General features: G+C 35.9%; 1 protein-coding gene across 1 annotated transcript in view; it reads right to left on the bottom strand.

The window, feature by feature from the left end:
* Positions 1 to 14,855, bottom strand: part of Agps (alkyldihydroxyacetonephosphate synthase) — a 426,147-nt gene that overhangs the window by 143,429 nt on the left and 267,863 nt on the right. Inside the window, exon 12 of the mRNA XM_089248613.1 lies at positions 8,442 to 8,493. Coding sequence (XP_089104739.1) covers positions 8,442 to 8,493 — 52 coding nt within the window. The remainder of the gene's footprint in view (positions 1 to 8,441; positions 8,494 to 14,855) is intronic.

Below are 14,855 nucleotides of genomic sequence, written 5' to 3' on the forward strand. Positions count from 1 at the left end.
CCTTAACAAACAAGCTAAAAATTATTCAATGTTGGAAAAAGCTATGGAATATTCTGTCAACGTGATGTCAGGTGTTGAAAAAAATTGAAGATTCAAAAATATATATCAGGTGGGGAGAATTTATATATTAAAAACTGGAGGGGGGTTTCAAATATTTCTCTCGTCCAGAAAGAATTTGCTGCCATCTGTTGTAAAAATACATGATCAAATATTTAACATAAAGATGTCATCTCTATAAATTAAATTAAAAAATAATAATGATTTCGAAAATTTGGAAGTAATTTTTGTTTAATGAATTTTTATTATTTAATTTTTAACCCTTAGAATTTTCTACGAATGCCAAGAATCTTCTCCCGTATTTTCGGCATACATAATTCATAATTTATCTCCTCTTCAACTGCGATTAAAATATCATATAATCGATATTTAGAACTTAGAGGAGAAATAGAGAAATCTTATATAAATCTTAATCGATGACTTACATAAGTTTATAATATGTTGTGTATTCTTTTTTCACCCTGTGGCGTCATCTCTCGCCCCCCTTACATGCACCTCATGATGCGTGAGTGGCAGAGGCGAAAAAAGGGGATAAGCGAACTGTTTCCCTTGCGTGACCTACTTCTTGCTCAGTGTGCTGCTCTCGCGCAAGTGAGAAAAAAAATTCTCCTTTTTTTATTGAATAAATTTATATTCTTTAAAAAAATATCATATAATGTGGCTGTGATCACAGTATTCGTAAGTTCTACCTGATCATCTTCATCCACCGTTACGAAAGCTATGAGCTTTAAAAAAGCACCTCTCTGAATGCCAGATAAAAAATTATTACAATTATTCTCCCGCGCGTTGTGCGTCTCTCTCTCTCCGTGGATTTGAGTAGACTGAAGCGCGCATGCGCTAACTGCGCTCACCTCCGTAAAAATTATCCAATGAGTGTGTACTTACCGCTTATCGTGTGGACAGTTTCAAGAAGAAGCGGTAAGTTAAAATGAAGTTACCAACTTAAGTACTTGCCTCGTGTAATCGGGCCTGTAGTCTGCATGACGGGCAGGATCGGTCGGATATAGTAGGGAAAGAGTTGACTGCTTCTTCTACATGCAAGGGGCACCAAAATCCCAGCTTGCCCCAGGTGACAAAGTATCTAGTTGCGGCACTGGAAAGGAGTCAATTCCCAGAAAGGTCGAAAAAATATTATTTAAGACACTTTTCTCGTGAAAAAACCATATTTGGCTCCTACGGAATTTGGCTGGTGCCTAAATTTTTTTCTGATTTATCAAGCCCTGTATTTATCTATATTTAATGATACAGTGTATATTTCCCTCAAAATAAAATTACATTTCACTTATTTAAGATTAATTTTACTCTCACAGGGTTCATACAAAATTTTCAAAATGAAAAGTAAGGAGTTTTTAAGGACGTTTTAAGGAAATTCAAACAGTTTTTAAGGAGTCGTGGCAAACTTCATAACTTAGAAGTTTTGCAGCAAAAAAAGGAGCGGGGCACATGTGCAAATTTATTTTTAATTTGCAAATAAACTTTCCCTCTTCTCAAAAATATAGATGTAGAAGTGGTTCAAAAATTACAAGTTTTGATTTGTTAAAGCCGAAGTCCCTGAGGTTAAAAAAAATCTACAGAGAAAAAAAAAAAACCCCTTCCCAGTGCTGCCGTCTTCACACATGGGCCCAAATGGGCACGGCCCGGGATACTCAAAAGTAGAGAGGCCTCACGAAAATGAGGTCTAGTTAAAATTTTTTAGAATTAACTAGGTAGGGTATATTCTCTTAAGACAGCCCTGTCCCTTCCCCAGGTCCATAGCGTGCTTTCTCGGGGGCAGACTTTTCTTGAAATGGTTATGCTCAGAAAAAAAGAGTTACAAGTGCCCCCCCTCCCCTCCCATTCCGCTCGGGTCACCGTCCAAGTTGCCTCGGAATAGTTACGGGCCTGCCCAAGTTGCAGAGCCCAGTGCTTTAGTGGTGTTTGCCTGCCCCTTTCGTTTCTTAGTACTGGGTCTGAAAGGGATAATCTTAAATGAAGTTCATGAGTTACATACTTTCGTATGAAAGTAATCATACGAATATATCACTTTCATTTCACCACTTTTATTATCAGTTTTTAACCCTTAAATGAAACTATACTCATTTTACCATAAAATTGAAATAAGTATGAAGAAGATAGATCCTTTGTGATGACGTTTTTTTAATGATTTTAAATCTTTAAATTAAATCAAACAAGTCTGGTTTTATGCTTGTTTACAAGTTAAATGGTGGTAACCCATTTTAGGAAGAAAGCTTTTCCGACTTCTTCATCCCTTAATATCGAAGCAGGGGGGGGGGGGGGGGGGGTGATGGGGGACGATCACACACAGCGTCTGATAATATGGTAGAATGAACCTGTCCTGATTTTACAGGACAGTAATGACTAGCAAAAATTGCTTCCTCCGACACATCACTCAGGATTCGCACCTGGGGGGGGGGGGGGCCTGACTACTGTTTTTGACTGTTTTAGTCTAAGACTGGCCCTGGCTGTCCGCATAATATGGGAAAGAGTGTGCCTGTGCGATTGTGTGGCGGGAACTTGCGTTTTGCCGCTCAAACGAGTCAGTGACGTGGTCCATTCGTTCTTGTAGGTTCTGTAAATTTCATTATATAATAAATGTTTTATATCTTTGAATTGTAGAAGGAAGTGTTTGTCTTCATCTGCCATATCCCTTCTACAACATGCGCAGGGATTCGGCACCTTGGCACACCATGTAGCAAGAGAACCATTTCGGTGCAATTGACGCAGCTCTTGCATTTCTGTTTGTATGATGAAAAATTTGAAATTGCAAAAAAAAAAAAAAAATGTTTCAATTATTGTCATACGTTAAATAGGAAATTGTAATATGCAAAAAAACAAGTGTGTTGTTATGTTATATACCTATACACCATCATGCTATACGCTTATTAAGTTAAAAACATTATTCACATTAACTCTATAAAAATTAATCCGGCCGGAGATTGCTCTACATGCAGCCAAACCGCCTGTAGCCGGCCGAGATTAGGGGTATGGGTATATAAGACAATTTTGTGAAAGGGCAGGGAGGAATGATTGACAGCTGTCGTCAGAGGCAGGAACGAGAGAGACAAGCGTATACACCCCATCAATTGGATTTCGGAAGGTCCACTTCGATAAAGCTGACTGTTGTTTGCAACAATACAACAAAACGAGAGGTTACACTATGATGTTGTTACCCACGACGTTGGCGAAATAATTTTTGGAAAAGAATTTTAAAATTATCACGATGTTAAATTTTATTACTTATAATAGGTTATATTGTTTAGATATTTAGAATTTTTATAAATGGTATTTTGTACTTTTGCGATTGTTGTGTTTTCCTGGAACTCGACTTACAACTAGAGCCAGCTTATGTGCAAAAAAAAAAAAGGACATGCAGCATCAAATACTTTAGTTTTATTAGTTGTATACCAACACAATTTATTGAGCCTGTCATAACAGGTGCTCTATCTGAACAAAATCCTGGCACTTTATTTATTGGAACATTGCTAGCTTTCTGAAAGTTCAGTGTCATTTGTTATCTGTACTGAACTTCTGAAAGCCTCTATCTTCTGCACATGAACTGAGCCCGTGATAGAGTATAATACTAACAAAATGAAATATGAAGTATATTTCATTTTGTGCACAATTTTACAAGTGTTGTTTTACTTCTGTAGCGTATTACTAAGGTTTTTGATTGTTAGCTGAGAGGTTAGTACACAACCCTCTAGCAATGCGATTTGACTTCCTTCTGGAACATGGCTGCCTTTAGGATTTGGCACCAGACTGCATAGGTTCATTTTTGTGCATAAAATGGGTGTGCAAATATAAAAAAAACCACCTAAATAAAGAATGTGGGGGAAAACGCATTGTTACACAGGGGGGGGGGGGGTTGCGAGATCAGTTTCTGCTTAGAAAATGAGGGACCGGGTCAGTGAGTGACCTACAGCAGGGCCTGACAAATCAAAAAATAATTTAAGCGCTAACCAAATTTCTTAGGAGCCAAGCATTTTTTGTGTGTGAAAAATAATGGTTTTTTTTTTTTAAATAATGTCTTTTTTCAGCTTACCTAGAACTCAGAAACCCTTCTCCGTGTTGGTAGACACACTGACATAATTACCAAAAACTTTGTTATCCTAACACTTCAATTTAGCAATCAAACATAATATTTTAGACACCAATGCCAAATTTCTATATTCATCATAGTGACCTGGCACCTGGGACTGGTGAAACCCTGACTTGGCATGTGTAAGCACGTGGATGACCAAAAGAGAGAGCGAGTGACTCCAGGTCGGTGAGCGATCAAAAGCATGACCTAGATCGGGTGCAAGCATGTTAATGACCAAGCAAAGAACTACAGAGACAGTAACCAGATCAGTGAGCGATCAAAATCGGGGCATAGAGCGTATGTGATCATGTGAGTGACCAAAAGGGGGACATAGAGATTGTGTAAGCACGTGAATGACCAATGCAGTATGTCAGCATGCGAGTGGCCCAAAGTGTGATCTACTGATTTACAGATACCTAAATAGACACAAACGTTTTCACAGCAGCGGGAGTCCAAGACGGATATTTCCCAGTATGGTGAATTCTAGGAATAAGTGGTCAAGAGTATTAGAACAGAATGGGAGAAGGGCGGCAAAACAGCAAATAGGTATCTGATTGTTGCCCTATTGTAGTAGTATCTGAGCATGAGACTTCCTCATTTTCTACGGATCTAGCGTTTTGATAAACATCTGCGTTTACTACCAACTGGGGTTAGAATTATTGATAAGAAGACAGTCAACGTGAGTGAAAAAGGCACGGCTGTAATTTGTTCAGGGGATTTGTGTTCTTTCATTGTCAAGTTTGAAAAATTCATTTTTTGCAAAAGTGACACTTCCACACACCTCTGATTTCACCTCTTTTTTCTACGCAGCAGATAATAGGGCTATTTCTATGGGAGTGTTCCAAATAAAGTACACTGGCATCGGATTAGTACGTGAATACATACAACAAAATCGATTGTAAAGTTTTCGTATTGCTCCCAAACCGAGTTTTCTATCGCTTCTAGGTAGTTCATTCAGAAAATGGCCACCTCCCTCTCTTGCCCATAGATACGATCTCATCCAAAGGTTAACGTTGGTTTACTAATAGATATATTTCTTCAAAACTCACATTCCATTTCTATCCAAACGTGAATGGGTTGACCTTTTTCCTTACTTTTGAGAATATTTTATATTTACCATTTCTATGTTTAAGTTGTCAATTATCGATTTTAAGTATCACTTTCGATTTGGAAGGACGGGGGATTAAGTGAGCAGGAAAAGTTTGTACGAGTCCATTTCAGAAAGCAAAAATAGGTTATTTTCACGAACCTCCCAGTATCCTTTACGAATCTGTAAAGGGTTAAGGAGGTTAAAACAGCATTCACTTTTGACGGTTTTCAACAGTTTTTGATCGTTTAAACCAGTTTTTGACACTTGTCATGTCAAAAACTCAACCCTGGGATTTGAAGTGAAAATTCAAACAGATTTAAGGAATTTTCTGCTAATACGAACGAATGACAGAAATATGGATTAGTTTTTCTTATTCAAAATGTAACTCACACTATGATTTTTGAATCGCTTCAAGTTTTTCAAAAAAATTTTCTCTCTCACTCTTACAGCTTTTAAACCCCATGAAGGTTAAATTTCAAATAAATTTATATAATTTAAAGCGTGTTATCGGAGATTGCTAGTATTTCCCCAACATGGGTTGGCAATCATTGCAAGAACAAACTCGGTAAGAGGTTGTCTCTGATGTGAATGAATGGTTTGCTTCGCATTTTGAGATTTTTGAGAAGCAGCCCGGATGGCTTCTTGTCTACGTGCCAGAGATCAAGTCCTTGAGGCTGAGCACACAAGCGATCTTTCTAGCATGTGATGATAAAGTCACTGCTGCTGCTTCATTGAGAAAACTAAAACAAAAGTGTTAGAACTAAACTGCCCCCCCCCCCCCCCATCCAATGATGCAAGTCTCAATTATGATCTTGCTGAAGACAGAATGTGCTCCATAGAGTAGCCTACTCCAGGATTAGCAAATTTTTCTTATGATAACCCAATTTCCATTTGAGCTAAATATTTTATATCATCATTTTGGAATTCAAAGTAAAATGTCAGAAGACACTTGTTGGAAAAAAAACTGGATCTGACTGTCATAAAAAGTGAAACATCTGTTACTCATTACATCAATGGACCCATCGTGTGATAGTAATGTAGAGATAAGTAACATGGAAATGTCAATTGCTAAACAAGCAGCACTTGAAGAAATAAATTCATTTCTACAGAACATAGAAGAGTCACCAATTAAACTTCATGGGGTAGGTCCACAGTACAAGTCAAACAATGCCAAAAGAAAAGTTGAATCTGCCTGTAACACTTTAAAATCAAAGGTTTGTAAAGTTTTTGAAGAAGAATTACCAGAAAATGAATCTCAAAGTACACTCAATGAAGATATTGTTCCGGATAATTTTCCACAAGACTTTGAGATTGCGGTTCGACGGACAAACACAGATTTATTTACAGAACAGCAATTTATACATGTATTTACAGGCTAATCAGAGAGCTAACGACTTTCTGACTTTTCATCGAGTCTGTCTCTATTCGAGCCTGCCATATTGTGAGCACTAGACTATTTATAACCCTGGCAGAAACTTTGAGAAATAGAATGTTCAACCAAATTCTATTTTACAGTTTCCAAGTTGGGGCGTCAACGTACGGACTGTCTGGAGGGGCGTTGAATCACTGTTTGGAAGAGCAGGACTTTCTAGAATGTTCTTCCAGCCCTCCACTAGTTCTCAGCCAATTGCATCTTGTACTTAACTGAAACCGGTATCAACTCTCATTGCCAACAGAAGATTGTGCTGAAGGATTGAGCCATCTATCATCTATAGTTCATAACACTATTAAACAGAAAGCAAATGATATGATTATTTTGATCAAGTTAATTAGAAATAACTCAATTTAACCATCTCAACAAGGGGAAAACTGCAATTTTAACTCTGGCCCCTGCTTCATGGAACAAGGAGAAAAATCTGTGAAGAGTTCAATGTCACTGAATATGCTGAGTGAAAAGCAGGAGAGCTTTTTTAAATGAAAAAGCAAAGGTGAGCCACTGTGTTCTTATTATAAAAAGAATCAAAAATTGAAATTTTTTGCAATCCAATTTTTTTTTTGTGAGCATTTTAGTGGAAATTTCATTTGAATGTATTGAAAATCTGCAAAGTTTTGATATATTTTCATTAACAATATTGCTTGAATGTGGTTAGACTAAGAGACGTCATTCGTGAGGTTAGAAAACATTTTTTTTCTCAAAAAGTTTTAGAGATATGTACATGAAACTTTGCATGGTCAACAAGGATGGTAGAAGTAATAAACAAAAAATAGTAATTGGAATCTGGGATGATGGGTTGCATTTCAGTATGTAGTTGAATGATTTGAAATCGTAGCGATCCAGTCTTATTCTGATGTATTTTGTGTTGCGAGCCAGAATAAATATATTAACGGTCAAAAAGCTATTATTTTTATTATCCAGTATACTTCATACATTTAAGAGAAATTTAAAATAAAAGTTGTTTTGGTAACTGCTGTGCCTCTGGTCTAAAAATGAAAAATTGTATTTTTTCTAACGAAAAATTCCACAAAAACAAAGTTAACATAATTTTTACATGTAAATTTCAAATGTAACCGTATGAATTATTTTTATACATATTCTGTATGTTTTTGTGAACACTTTAGTGAAAATTTCACTTGAATATATTGAAAATTGAAGAAGTTGATTTATTTTCTCAAACAATGGAGCTTAAAAATTGAGCCACCTGCGTCATTTTTTCATAAATTTCAACATTTTTTTTCTCAAAAAGTTTTAGAGATATGCAAATAATATTTCACATGGTTAATAAGGTTGGTAAAAGCAACAAATTAAAAAAATCATTGAAATCTGAGACTGGGTGTCATTTTGGCATTTTGCCGGGTGATTTGAAATGGAATGACCCACATGCAGTTTTTCAAGTGCACTAAATTCTGACGGTACAAAAAAATATTAAATATATATGACAGGAATAAAAAGACTAACATAAAATAATATAAAAACATTTTTCCTGACAACAATGACCATTCATGAGTGTATTTAAACACCACTGTTGACGACATTGACACTCTGGTCGGCTTTGACAGAGTACCCACAAATCCTTTAAAGGTATCCACAATGGATGGAACTGAAGATGACATGAAAATTTTTAATATAGTTCCCCTTTAAAATACGCTGATTTTTGGGGGTTGGCTTATACATAGGTTTTCAATTTATTGTACACTTTTGGTGGCCCTGAAGTGAGGGATTATACACAAATATATATGGTATATTTATTTCTAGTAACAAGGGAAAAAACTTACCAAACATAAACTGCTCGTTGTCCATCAATCGTATAGAAGCTGGCTTCAGTTGCTATAGAGAAAAAAATAAAATTTACTTATTAATGGTAATAGTAAAATTTACTTATTAATGGTAATAGTAAAATTTACTTATAAATTTACTATTTCGATGGAGATATAGTGGAACTTAGGTGAAGTGATTCAATTGAGAAAACATTTTGAACAAACTTCTATTCAATGCATGAGTAATGATTCACATTATCAGCAAAAAAAATTTTTGACTTTGTTTATTTAGTTTTTCACATTATCACAACTGAGTCAATGGTTTTCCATTCTCATCTACACATGTACTGTGTAATTGTGGGTAATATTCTCTCTTACAGTCTCTGGTCAGCATGCATCACTTGGAAAAATGTACACACATACAAGAGTGACTGTTTGATGATACAAAATTAGATGTGGCATTGTATCCATGCGTACATGTGCCCAAAGCCCCTTTTTTGTATTCTGCATCTAAGTGTAGTGACTGTGGTGTTTTAGTATCTGTGCTGCAACAATGGCTTTCATGACAAAGATTGAGAAGAAAAGCAGTAGGAAGACTATGTAACTTATAAAGGAAATCATCAAAATGCTTGAGCAAGTTATGGAGGTAGTAGACATCGCAAGATTCTATAAGAAATCCAAATTCACGATTAGCTTCATTTCTAAGAAAAAGAAGCAAGAAATAAGAGGGCTAAATATTGCCAATGGAGTTACAAGATCATCAAAGCAACTGCCACATGTGCTGGATGATGTATAAAAGTTGCTGCTCATGTAGAGGAATGAAAAGCAACTAGCTGGTGATGCTGTGAGTGAGAACACACACTTTGAGCGAGAACATATCTGCAAGGAGGAGAAAAGGTATGGCGATCTCATGAGCAAATTCCCAGGTATGTTAACAAGTGCCCGAGTGGTAAAGATGCTTGTCTTCCACTATGAAGGCTACCATCAAGGTCCATGGGTTCGAATCCAGGCATAGAACATCAGAAGCAAGTTCTTTACCTACCGAGCCTAGGGCGACCATCAATGGATGGAGCCTTCTTTTCCCAACCAACTCCACTGGTTGGAAATTGTCGTATGGCGATATATGACCGGAGTTGGTGTGCGGTAAAGTAGTAGGTATGTTAACAGCAGGATAGGACAAATTCTTCTGAAGTGGAAAAAACCAGCCGGAAAAAACTAATTTATTATAATAATTTATCATATAAGCCAGCATTTATACTTTAGATAGAGCATATGCATATTTTCTATAACTAAGTAAATTTAATTTCAATAAATTAAGCATACAAATTAATAACTGCACCAGTCTTTTGCAGAATTAAGCAGTTTCTTTCCTGGAAGAAACAGCTGCAACAAACCAACTTCCGGCAGAAGAAACTAGTCTTCATATTGTATTCATCATTTATACTTATAATGTAAACACTATGTCAGTCTTTTGATCAAGGTTCACATATCTAGCTACATATTTTCATTACATCTGGAGACATTTCATTGGAAGGTCCATTTCATCTAATTTCAATCTAATTCACAAAAGTACTTTTGACTTCTTCAAGTTAAAAAAAAATATTAAAGATTCATTTATAAAATGGCACTAATTTCTTTTGTACTATTGCAAAAAAAAAAAAAAATTCATCTTACTTTGATCATTAGAAAACACATTATTGCAAAAATAATTATAATTTACAATATCGGAAGATATTATCAAAATCCTCATTTTCCTTATTGCAGTGCAACACTGAATGAATGCCAATGACAAGAACATTTCTTTTGATCCTGCAGAACTTGAAGGAGTGCCTAAAAGCATTTCTGCTCATCTATGAAATTCATCAGGTATGCGCTGCCACGGTTAGAAAATTTTGGATAAAACTGCCTAGAAGAAATAGGTCTCTTCCAAACTGAATGCAAAAGAAATGGAAGAAACTGATTTATAAAAAATTAGTTCATTTTATACTCATAATTTACTGCAGTTACTAGAGGATTTTATCAACTGTAATGTTAATATAATATCAATTTTGAAAGGTTTTATTAGTTGTGTATTTATGTACAAAGTCCTTTATTTATGCATTAACTTTAAATTAGTTTTATTGATTTAAATTAGTTTTATATTGAGTTTTAAAATTAAAATTCTTCCTTTTATCAGTTCAGTACAACATGTTTAAAATTTTTTGATATGGCAGCCAACAGGCCTGTCATTTGGGGGGGGGGGGGGTCAGGGCCCCTCCTGGCTTTTGAAAATACACAAAAAATGGTATATGCCATACCATTTTTAGTGTATACTAAAAATACACATACATTGAGTACATGTTTTTTACCCCCCCCCCACCCCCGGAAAAAGTTGAAATGACGGTCCTGGAAGCCAATAGGCTGTTCCAAAAATAAGTGGATAAATCCAAAAATATGAAAATTTTGTTAAACCTGCTGAATTTGAAGGACAACTTAAAAGCATTTGAACACAATCAAAGCTTTTTGAGAGAGAATTTTGGATGTTTAACACATTCTTTCTCATATTACAGGATTAAAAGTATTCTGAACAGTATTACTGAAATAAATTATAAGTTTTGCACATGAAATTAAAAAAAAAACAACACAAGTTCATATATTTTGCCACAGTTCCTTGCCACCTGTTTGGGTAAATCCAGGATCGATAAGACATGCAAACAAAAAGGAAGAATATCCTCTTCATCTCTTAATTTTATGACTTAGAAATAAGACACTGTCTAAGTCTGCATTTTGCTGATTCATTATTTACACAATATTTCTGTCACTGATACATTGAGTGCTATACACTCTCCATGCAGATAAAAATTTGTAATTGTGTCAAGTATTTGGAGTATGCTTCTAACCACCCACATGCATTATTTATCTTATTTTCTTCTGGTTTCTTCCATTTTTTCCACTGTCCCGAGAGAAACTCAATCCTCGTTAATAGAAAATGAAGGTTTCAGACAGGCAAGCAAGAGATGGTTTAAAAACTTCAAAAAGAGAAGAGGCATCTATAGTGTTTTGAGAAGATGCAACAACTTCAGAAGCTAAGGTAGATGAAGTGTTTGCTACAGAGTTTCAAAAGCTCATGGTTTCAGTCTTACCTGCCGTAAATTTTCAACTGCAATGAGACCGGAATTTTCCGGAAAGAGATCCCAAAGAAGAGCTGCATTACAGCAGAAGAAAATGCAATCTGGTCAAAATTCCATAAAATATTATCTCACCCTCTTGTTGCGTGCTAACACAAGCAGTAATTTTAAACAAAATAATACACAAGCTCCTGCACGCTTTCAAGAAATACAAAGTCAAGAAGCGCCAGTTAAATGTTATTTTGAGATCAAACAACAAGGCTTGGGCCACTCTTATCTTGTTTGTGAGGGGATCAACCAAGTCTTTGGTCCTGCAATAAATAAAAACCATCCAGAAGAGAATCTGCCATTCAAAGTCATGCTGGTTTAGGATAACGCTCCTGCTCATCATTCCGTCCTTAAGGATGGAAGCATTACTAACTGAAGCTCATCAATGTCAAGTTTCTTCCTCCAAACACCATTTCACTGCTTCAACCGATACACCACTCCAATCTCAATTGACTTCACACACCAAATAAATATTTCAACAATGTTTCGAGGTGGCTGAAGGAACAAATGCTACCCTCTAAGAGGTTTGGAAAAACATCTAAACATCATGCACTCACTCAAAATCAACATTATAGCCTACCTAGGATGTAGTCAACAAGAGAACAACCAATTCTGCTTGGAGAAAACTGTGGGCTGAGTGCATTATTGCATGTGAGTTTGAAGGGCTAAAATTCGTATGGAAGTTTTGGGTGTGGAAGAGATTGGGAAAGACCATGGAACTGAAGGTGAATGAGAATGGCATTCAAGAACTATTGGAGAAATATGGCCAGGAGTTGACCACAAATGAACTGATAGACCTCCATTGCAACAACAAGAGCTTATGGACAATATAATATAATTAATCTTATCTGAATAGGAGTTTCTCACTTCAAAATGCAATTACAAAGATGTGGGAATTTCGAAAAAATTTGTATCGTATAGAAGGATAGCAGCAGCCTCGAGCTCCTATGATATTTTCTTTTTTTGTGAAATCGACCTGACTACGGTGCTGAAAGAGGCAATCCTGCCTAGGGAAGAGAAGCAAGTATTGTGCGGTGGTATCAAGTTGATAAATAAAGACGCCATATTTGGCAAAAGGGAACAAACAAGATCAAGAGACCATGGCCGCCAACTTAGGAGTAGAAGTCAGACCGGAGTTCATTCTAATGAAATTAGTTCATACCATTCAGGGAAGTGAAGTTTACAATAAAGCCACATGCAGAAAGATGCTCAAAACGATCATATGATATGCAAACGATCATAAAATACGAAAGAGAGAAAACTGATGGAGGAGCGAGGTAGAGATAGAGAAAGGGAGATGGAGGAGCGGTGTAGAGAAAGAGAGATGGAGGAGGGGTGTAGAGAGAAGATGGAACATGATCTCGAAAGGTTATTTGTTTTGTATTGTATCAATGTATGTACATATCAAATTTCATTAAAATCGGTACAGTAGTTCTAGAGATAATCGACCAAGTCTGCAAATTCTCTTAATTTCTTACACCAGTGTATGTGAAACTCGAGATTTCCCTCTTTCTACTATTCAATCATTACAGTATATACATTATAATATATATTATTCAATCGAAACAGATTAAAAGATGAATAGTTATGATGTTTTTAAATCGAATGATTGTTTTTGAAACACTCCGTATATTAATTTCTACATTTCTTTAAACATGGTTCGTACTCTTCCAACGAAAAAAAAATTGAAGGACTATTCAAGCACTTTTCAAGGTAAAACTTAAAAATTCAAGGACCTTTTTACAAACGCATATTTTTCACATGAATAGGCACATATTTAATTTTCATTAAAACTTTCAGAGATTACATTTCTACCTACTTTATTTCACATCATCCGTAATGAATAAAGGAGGCCACATACACATATATATCATATAAAACATATGACACATTGAATAACACAGTTCGTGCCTGTCAATTTCCTCATTGAAATGTAGTTTAGTCTCTAAATATTGCAATTAATTTTCTATTAAAGACTAAAAAAAAAAAAGAACTCTTCTAAAGATAGAAAAGATTAAATTATTTCTTTCATTAATTTTATTTCTTTCATACTCAAGGAATAATTGCTTTTATCAATTCTGGATTTGTTTCTTTCACTAATGCTGAAATTCTTTCATTGATTCTAAAATTATTTCATCAATTCTGAAATTATTGCTTTATTAATTTTGGAATTATCTCTTTTATCAATGCTGAAATTGTCTCTCGTTAATTCTGGAATTATCTCTCGTTAATTCTGGAATTATCTCTCATTAATTTTGGACTTATCTCATTAATGTTGGAATTATCTTTCATTAATTCTGTAATTTTTTCTTTAATTAATCCTGGAATTCTCTCATTAATTTCGGAATCATATTATCGATACTGAAATTATTTCTTTCATTTATTGTTTTAAACTCTTTTAAACAACTATGGATGCCATTAGAAAATAACGGAGATGCGCCGCCATTCAACGCGTCACGTGATTTTCAAAGGAATGATGTAGACCACTGACGTCATACCAGCGCCCGTACTAGAGGGCGCAGGGGAGGGGGACGGTAACTGCTCCGGGTGGCAATTTTTAGGTGACCACCGTTATAAAATTATCGAATCCCGAATTGGAGGGGGCGGCAAGACAATACAAAAATCCTAGTTATGGCCCTGCATCATACTCCCTCCAGTAATATAATAAGCTCAATGGATTTCAGCGCTGATTCACCCATTGAAGCACAGCTTGCATTTGGCGGCATTTTTGTCTGGCACACTCAGCAACCAATCTTGATAGAAGGGATTTTTCAGCCACAAGTAATTAAAAGTACACACACTTGCTACTCATTTTTTGTTTTCTTTCTTTAAAGAACCTTGTACAAGTGCTTCACATCACTCCTAAATAAATATTTTGTTGACAGCATGGGCAGAGATACGGTGGGGGGGGGGGCAGCATGAAAGGTGAAGTTGACTGATCTAATGTATATATGCATATATGAATTGACATCATCATCGTGCCCCCCCCCCTCAGACTTCCAAGTCTATCTCTGCATATGGTTGACAGTAATCAGAGGAGTGCCCGAGTGGCATGGTGGTAAGATGCTCGTCTACCATCGTGAAGGTTGTTGTCAGGGTCCTGGGTTTGAACCCAAAGGAGGATATAGATAAGATATTTTTTTCCCAAACGAACTCGAGGCGACCATGACGATAGACCGCACCTTCACTTCCAACCCATCTCACTAATGGCAGTAAATTGTAATATAGCGATATGGCCAGAGTTGGTGTTTGGTGAAGTAGTAATCAGAGGAAGCTT

Source organism: Pholcus phalangioides, unplaced genomic scaffold, assembly GCF_987345545.1.
Source record: "Pholcus phalangioides strain wild (caught in Gottingen) unplaced genomic scaffold, Ppha-v1.0 ptg000020l_1, whole genome shotgun sequence".
Classification (NCBI taxonomy): domain Eukaryota; kingdom Metazoa; phylum Arthropoda; class Arachnida; order Araneae; family Pholcidae; genus Pholcus; species Pholcus phalangioides.